General features: G+C 34.2%; 1 protein-coding gene across 1 annotated transcript; it reads right to left on the minus strand.

The window, feature by feature from the left end:
• Positions 1 to 3,753: 3,753 nt before the first annotated feature.
• On the minus strand, positions 3,754 to 7,584 carry LOC108366434 (uncharacterized). Its single transcript, XM_017620854.1, has 3 exons — positions 7,069 to 7,584; positions 6,839 to 6,979; positions 3,754 to 4,308 (listed from the first exon to the last, which is right to left on the minus strand). The coding sequence occupies exons 1-3, from the start codon at positions 7,582 to 7,584 to the stop codon at positions 3,754 to 3,756; spliced, it is 1,212 nt and encodes a 403-aa protein (XP_017476343.1).
• Between the last annotated feature and the right edge of the window lie 292 nt (positions 7,585 to 7,876).

The raw sequence follows: 7,876 nt of genomic DNA on the forward strand, positions 1-7,876 counted from the left end.
AAATTAGCGTCCTTAAATTTCGAAATATTGCAGTTTCAAGCATTTCTGAAATTTACCGTTATATGAAAAGCGGGCGTAATTTTAGTCCGATTTCAATAATTTTCAGCATTTAGCTTTTATGTGGCAAGCAGAATAACCATACCGAGTTTGGTACAAATTGGTATAACGGTTACCGAGATACATAAATGTGATCATAAGTGGGCGGTGCCACGCCCATTTTCCAAAATTTTACCATAAACGTACTTTTTGATAAAGAATTGTTGCATGCATAAATTTTGAATAAATTAGCTTTATAATTTCCTGATTTATCGAAGATTTTGTATTTCTCTAAATTACCGTTATATGGGATGTGGGCGTGGTTATTNTCTATTCATTCTGAGCATTTATGTATACATTTGTCTATATCTATCTCGATTCGTTTTGGCTGTTACAAACAACCGTTATGTGAACAAAATTAATACACCCTTGTGCACAAGTGCGCTCGGGTATAAAAAAAGTACGTCCATGGCGTATGAGCAACATTCTCAGCTCTTCTGAGTATTCAAACGCGATCTTTCGCGCCGCTAAATTTGACCTTGGTTATCTAAAAATCTAAAGCTGATGAATATTTTATATTTATGGACTCGTAATCAGCCCAAAAAAGTCTATCAAAAACAGCTTTGATATCGTCCGCACCAAAATCAATGTCGCCCTGTTTAATCAGACTTAGGTTCCCAGCCCTGGCATTTGAACTTTGTAACTTTGAGTTGACCAGGAATTGGTCTCACCTAGGAAAGAGATGAATTTTCTTGAGCTGAAAAAGCCGCTCCTCTAAATACTAATGGATGTATTAACAGTACATTGTGCGATTGGTATTTACGTAGTTAGACGTAATATCAACTAGGATCCTCAATGTCGCAGCTATCTAGAATAGTACTCTTCAACCAGCCTTGAGGAGCTTACCGGGACTAATATCTGCCGACTGCGAAATTTCGTTCAACAAACACAGCGTGTTTTGCATGGTACCCAACATTACTTGGTAATACATCTATTTTAAAAGATGCATTATCTTCAGTTTTGCATAAGGAATAAGATTCCATTGCGAAATTGTATTTAAATGGAAACTTAAAAAGGATATACTAAAAAATTAAAAATAATCATATACAGTTGCGTATGTACGAAGTCATCATATGAGCAAAAGAAATGTGCATTGTTGGTGCGTACCTTATTCTTTTTTTTTAGCTAGAAATCGAGTGCTGAAATTGGATTTCTTAGCTTTTTTTTGTCCGTTTAGCTTTTTCTTTGGAATAGATGAAACATTTTTGAAAAAATCTTTTCGGTGTCTGCCTTATCTGATCCGTGTTTTCTTCTCATGCAAAGAAACAACAAGTTTGAAGGCGAAAGCACTTTTTTACACAAGCTTTTTGCGCCTATTATGCGGGCTTCTTACTAAACTTTTACACACATTTTTTATAATAACATCGCAAGCACAAACTTACTAAAGCCTTATACATTATTTTATATATTAACATACGCACATGTATGTGTGTATGTATGTACATCTAAAATGTACATACATCGTTTTCAGGAGAAATGTTAAAATATACCGACTTTTTTTAGAACCAAATGTCTACAAAAATCTAAAATTTTCTTCATAATTCATGCTATGTCTGTAAAGGATATAAGTGGACACGCTTCCTCGTTGCACAAAAGCCATAAAATGTTAAAAAAACCTTGCAGCAATGTTATTAATAGACTGCGGATTTTTAAGGAGGAAAACGAAGCTAACTTAACGAAGAATGCTTAACTATAAGCAAAATAAATCAATTTGTAAATATTTTGATATGCATAGTTATCGGGTACATATTTCCAGACTTCGTTTTCTGCATAAACATCCGCCGCCTAGTTATTAATTTCCAAATAAATATGGGTGTTTTTAGCTTTCAATATTCAGCCAAATATTGGCTAGTCTCGTTTTTGAAATTTACGAATTGTGAAGGAAATGCATATTTTATTAAAATTTGCTTATCATTATAGGAAGGACTATTTCTACAATCAAAGGCACTGTTTTTCCCAGAAATCTTCTAAGAACTGCTTTCTACTTATTCCAAAAATTATACCATTCGACCAGTTGCTATTATCAAAGACACAAACCTCAAAGAGAGTTGGGAGCATAAATTTCGCTAAATAACAATTTAAAGAACGTATTTGTGGTAACATTCACACGTTCTCTGTTGATTTACGATATTTATTTACGTTCATTGAATTATGGTTCAAGTCTTAAATAGCGAACGCAGAGCAGAGAACGTATAAAAAAAATTCGTCGCTTGGCGTGCAATACCGCATATACGCAAAATGCCAATAGATGACTGCCGCATATATTAAAAAAGCTTTTTGTGCAGTTGTACAAGAGAGCGTTTATAAATGAGAAGGCGTACTTTGAAAAGACTGACGAGTACGTACGAGTAGGGCCATGTACGATACGGCGTATGAGTAACGTTATTTCCTGCTACTATGTATTTCATAAAAAAAATATTCAATTGACCATTCAAAATGATGGATAAACACCATCGATATTCATCGTTGGTAGCTTGATTTTTTTTGGAAAAGGAACAGGCTTTTATGTAAATGAAAAAAGTTTCAAAAATATTTGTTATATTTATAATTTTTTCCTTGTTGAAAATGTTTTTTTTTTCATAATAATAAAAATATCTTGCGAAAATTAATTAACCTAATTATTCTCATATGATTCAAAATACGAACACCCTAAAAAACTGTCGAATTTAGACAGTAACTGGCACTTTATTATGTAATTAAAGCACTCGGCTGCGGTCACATCAATTGATAAAATATTTACAGTTACACTCACTCGTGAGAGTTGTGTATTTATTTACCTTTATCTTCGCTTGATTTTGATATCAACAATTTGTAACTACATATCGTCAGAGGATCGCCCTATCTCGGTTGTCGGTTCTAAAATGGTTTCTCTCAGCAAATGGTTGAAGAAACCCCCATCTTAAAATTTTGTTCCAAAAAATGTGATCAATAAAATAAGACACATTTTAATTGGTTCTTAATAAATTTTCTATTTCTTTTTTTTAAGAATATGTATGTATAAAATTTGTTTACAATAACTAGCTATTTACTCAAACACATTCAAACTTAAAAGCTAAGTGTTCGTTCATACAATTGCTTTTGTTAAGTACTTAGTACATGTGTGGCTTATGTCGTACAAAGAATGTACATATATATGTACCATACAGAAAATAAGCTTGCGCACATATCTAATAGCTATACATACAAACACGCATACTAATATAAATAATACTTTCGAGTAATTACAATTTGCAAAGCTAACTAACTAACTAATTAATAAATTAATTGTGCACAAAAAAGCATTAATAACAAAATTAATACAAAAATCTTAACGACTATATGCATGACTAATTGTGATTTCAATAAATATACTTCCATGTGGAATGTGCGCTCTTACGCCTAAATGAATGCAATAAATAGTTAAATAAATAATGTGATGCATACTTTTTGAGGAACTCTAGCCTATCACTAATTCATTTATGTATGGATACTTAGTTGCTAATGGAATGTTTGATACTTGTAGTAGTTTAAGTAGCTTAATATTTGTGAGTTGGGCTCAACACCCGCGCGGGCACTGGGCGGCAATGGCATAGCTTCTTTTTTTTTGTTTTTAGTTTCACTATTCGAATGGCACAAACTGGAAGTAGTTGACTTTGGTTCTCACCATCAGGCATACGTCTATACGCCCAGCGAAAACTCATTGCTTAACGCCACACTTGCTGTCGGCGCAAAGGATTCACTACCCGATGTCTCGCCAACACTATAGTCCAACGCCTGCGCCAATGCTGCCCATTGGCTGCTACTCTCATTGCTATTTGCTGCCACCGATTTGGCAGATGCACGTACAGCTGCTCGATTTCTTCTCAGCTGTTGCCGTATTATATGGAACATACGTTGCACATATTTGCTATAGCGTTGTTTGGCAAACTTCAGATCAATGGGATCTACGCCGCGCTCGGCTACGCGCCTGTCATCTCTCGAATAGAATTTCAGTTTCTTTTGCATTTCTTCGCTTGTTATTGTTGTTAGTTTGGCATGTGGATGTGTGTTGTTCAGCGTTGTTTCCACTTCGCAAAGTAAACGTTTCGCGCTGAGTAGCAGGGAATTGAGTTCGTGCGTTAATTCGGTTGTATGTTGACGCTTCTCCTGATCCCAGCGATATTGCTTGATACCCAATTCGACAAAGGAGGCGACGAATTTCTGCATGCCACGATGCCAGTGACGGAGTTCGATCTGGAAGAGAGTAAAGACATAAGAATTGCCATTAGTTACGGTCACTGTGATTTGGTCTAGGTTATCAATGCCGGTATGGTCACATTCATACAAATGAAGATTCAATCATCAGTTCAGGTGTTCTTTGACTCCGAAGAATCAATACAATTTCTCGATATATGAGTTCATGTTTCTCTCGCTGCGACGATTTTGTTGTACAGTACATTTTTTTTTAAATTTTTGGAAAAATTTTATTTTATTTAAATTTTATCAAGTTTTAATAAAAATGTAGTTCAAACTACAACAAAACCCATACAACTCAAAGTTTCTAACTGTACCAATTAAAAAAAAATTTCATAAAAATTTCATATATGAAATTAGCGTTAAAACAGACCATAGCTTGATTTTAGTTAAGAACGTTTTATTGCAAATATTTTTAGTTTAAGAAAAATATCAGTTTTTTTCGCACAACTGTTTCGCCAGAAGGGTCAGCTATTGTCATGTTTCGCTTTACGCAGAAAGAAAAATTCTAACAATCCGTTACTATACGTTTAATAAAAAATTTCCATTTTCGCTAATTCCGTTCTAATTTTGCATTTTTGCTTTTTGTCTCAACTCATTGCTATGCTTTTAAATTGCTAAAAAATCCAACCGGGAAATTCCTCTAAGCACCCACAAGCTATCGATTTAATTGAGGGAAAACACAGAGAACGAAATTCGATGCAATGATAAGCAGACGAGCCCCCATTTTTACAGTGAAACGAATTCACAAAAAAGGAAACAACAAAAAAAAACTACATATGTACATACATACATACATACGCGTGTCACATAACAAACAATCAACAAGCTAAATAACTTTTAACTGACAACAATAGATACTAGTATGTATATACATATGTAAGTATGCATGTGAATGCAGCAAAAGGCATCAGCTATGGCAGCAATAAAAAAAAAATCATAACAAAATCGGCTGCCTTTACAGACACTGTCAAATAGGCGAGCTCAATGAAAGTGCGCGACAAAAAAAAAACGAAATGTAAATAAGTATATCACAAAAAGCCATTTGAATACATTGTATGTATATATGTATCTACCTACTACATGCACACGTACTTATCGCATATGAATTTAGTGTGTTTTATATCCATATGTATGTACATATGTGAATACAACTTGCAGTGTCTAGCTGTCTGTGGTAAGCCGATACAAAGTGACTAAACTTTTGCATTAGTCATCGGATTTCTTTTGCCGGCACTGATGACAATACGTCACTACGTCACGCAATGACTTGAAAAAATGCATGATTGTGGGCATTAAAATACGAGCAAATAAACATATCTACTACACTCACGGTCACAATAATAGGTAGGCAATTCAAAATGATATCGTTTGCAATTTATGTTTATTTATTAATTTTTAAGAGTTTTGATTTCAACTGCCCATCAAAAATTCAAACTTTTGTTTCAGAATGTTAGAAAATTTTCAAAAAAAAAATTATCAAACTTTAAAAATTTTCATCAAAATTTCAAACATTTTTTTTAAGAATTTTCAGAAATTTTTCGAGTATGCAGTTTTTAGCGCATTAAATTTTTCAAAAAACTTCATCAAAATTTCAAACTTTTTATTTAGAATTTTCCCATTCAATTTTAGTATAGCAAAGAGCAATTTTCAAGTCACTAAAGATTACCGTTGATTTTTTAGATTTTTTTTTTTTGGCCTGGGTGTTGTGCATTCTGCCAAATAAAAACAAATTTTGTTCATGGAACAAAATGCAGAACATGCTCGACAAAAGAAATTCTAAAAAATCAAAGCTAATTTTTGGTGACTTCAAACTGGCACTTTATTGTACTAAAATTAAATGGAAAAATTCTAAATAAAAAGTTTGAAATTTTGATGATTTTTTTTTTTTTTTTTGAAAAATTGATTGCGCTAAAAACTGTATATACTGTCCTAAACATAAATCAGTAAACACAAGTGACAAATAATATCATTTGGAATTTTTTACCTATTATTATGACCATCAGTGTATATTGACATACAAATGTATGCACAAGTATCAGGCATACTCGTTAAATTTGCTTATTAAATGAAAACTAAAAATAAAAAATAAAGCAATCATCACAGCTGCGAGCTGCGTTGCGTTGAGCTTTTAAGCGGCCGTTGAACAGTTGGAGGGTTATAAGATTTAAGTGGGTGCTTTGACTGGAAAGTGGCGCTTATGCAAGTTGCGTTTAATTGAAATCGGTCAAAAGCGGGACGAAAGTGTTTAATTTTTTATGCAAATATTCATGAGCTCAAATATGTACATATGTATGTATGAGCGTCTTTTCATAATTTTTCTATATTTGCCTTTTGCTGCTATAAATTTTTGTTGTTGTAATCAATATCTAATTATTGTTTGCAAATGCTTTAAATTTTCGTTTTTTTTTTCTTGCTCACTTCACATAGCAATTTTCCCAGTAGTCAATTAATTTTCACACACCATTCGTGCGCACACTCTGACTGCCATACAATTATAGTTAGTATAAACTTTTATTTGTCTACTCACTTTAGCTGTACGATTCAAACTAGGCAGGAATCGATATTTCTTGCTATACAATCGCCATGTATGCATGTCATCGATATTGATTTTATGCAGCGTACTAAGCGTCGCATTCTCGTAGCGCAGCGATCTTGTTAGTAGCATCAACTAAACAAATATGAAATCGAAAAAAAATAAATAAATTATTAATTAATTGCAAACAATTATCGCTTATCGCGCTTGCTGTTCTCACTCACCTGTCGGCGCACGTGTTTGTTATTGCCGGCACGCGTCGCATGCGCACTGCGCGGCATCACCTGCTGTCCACCGCATGCATTCAGCCATTCGAGCGGCAACTCCGCTGCATTTGCCAGCGCTGCGCTCGCCAATTCGCTCAAACGTATGTTGGCATTGTGGCGCTTGCGTAGGCGCTTTCTCCGCCCACTCTGCCCGCTTGCCAAGCTGCCGCCGGCTAGCTGTTGCAGCACTGCAGGTTGGCTGTTGCTGAGCGTGTTTTCCGCGCTGTCAGCGCTGGGTAATACTGTTATGATGTTGGCGTATGCGGCGGCGGAGGAGGCAGACGTTTCTTTGGCGTCATATAAGGATGCGGCTGTGCTGTTGGCCGGCATTTGTGCGAATACTGTTAGCATTGTTAACATTAGCACTGTCAATGTTGTTGTTAACTGTTTTGTTTGTTTGTGTGTTTGTTGCGCGATTGTGGCACCTGAAGGCATTGTGGTGGCATTTATTGTTTCTTCACTTGGCATAGCCATTGTGTTATGTTGTGTGATGATGGTTGGAATGCGTTACTGCAAAGAAGGAGACGGGTACGAGTTTAGAAGTTTTGCTATTTTTAAAATAATTCAATTTATTATGTGTAGAAAGCGTCTAAAAATTTTCTAAAAAAATTAAATGTTTTTGAGGTTTGTGTAAATTTTTTTCTAGAGAAATAATTTAAATTTCTTTGAAAGTAAAAAATACAAATTTACTATATAAATTAATAGTCACGGATTTTACCAAATTAAAAAATTATTAAAATTAAATTTTTTTTAGAAATAGTTTCAA

The sequence above is a fragment of the Rhagoletis zephyria genome, unplaced genomic scaffold (genome assembly GCF_001687245.7).
Source record: "Rhagoletis zephyria isolate East Lansing unplaced genomic scaffold, Rhagoletis_zephyria_1.1 Rzeph_scaffold_02272, whole genome shotgun sequence".
In the NCBI taxonomy this organism is placed as follows: domain Eukaryota; kingdom Metazoa; phylum Arthropoda; class Insecta; order Diptera; family Tephritidae; genus Rhagoletis; species Rhagoletis zephyria.

What these genes read in the sequence shown, in the direction of transcription:
- LOC108366434 (XM_017620854.1), bottom strand. Translation starts at nt 7,584, where the DNA reads ATGGCTATGCCAAGTGAAGAAACAATAAATGCCACCACAATGCCTTCA. An exon ending in ACAAACACGTGCGCCGACAG is followed by an intron (nt 6,980 to 7,068) that starts GTGAGTGAGAAC and finishes ATATTTGTTTAG; the next exon opens with TTGATGCTACTAACAAGATC. An exon ending in GTTTGAATCGTACAGCTAAA is followed by an intron (nt 4,309 to 6,838) that starts GTGAGTAGACAA and finishes ACTCTCTTCCAG; the next exon opens with ATCGAACTCCGTCACTGGCA.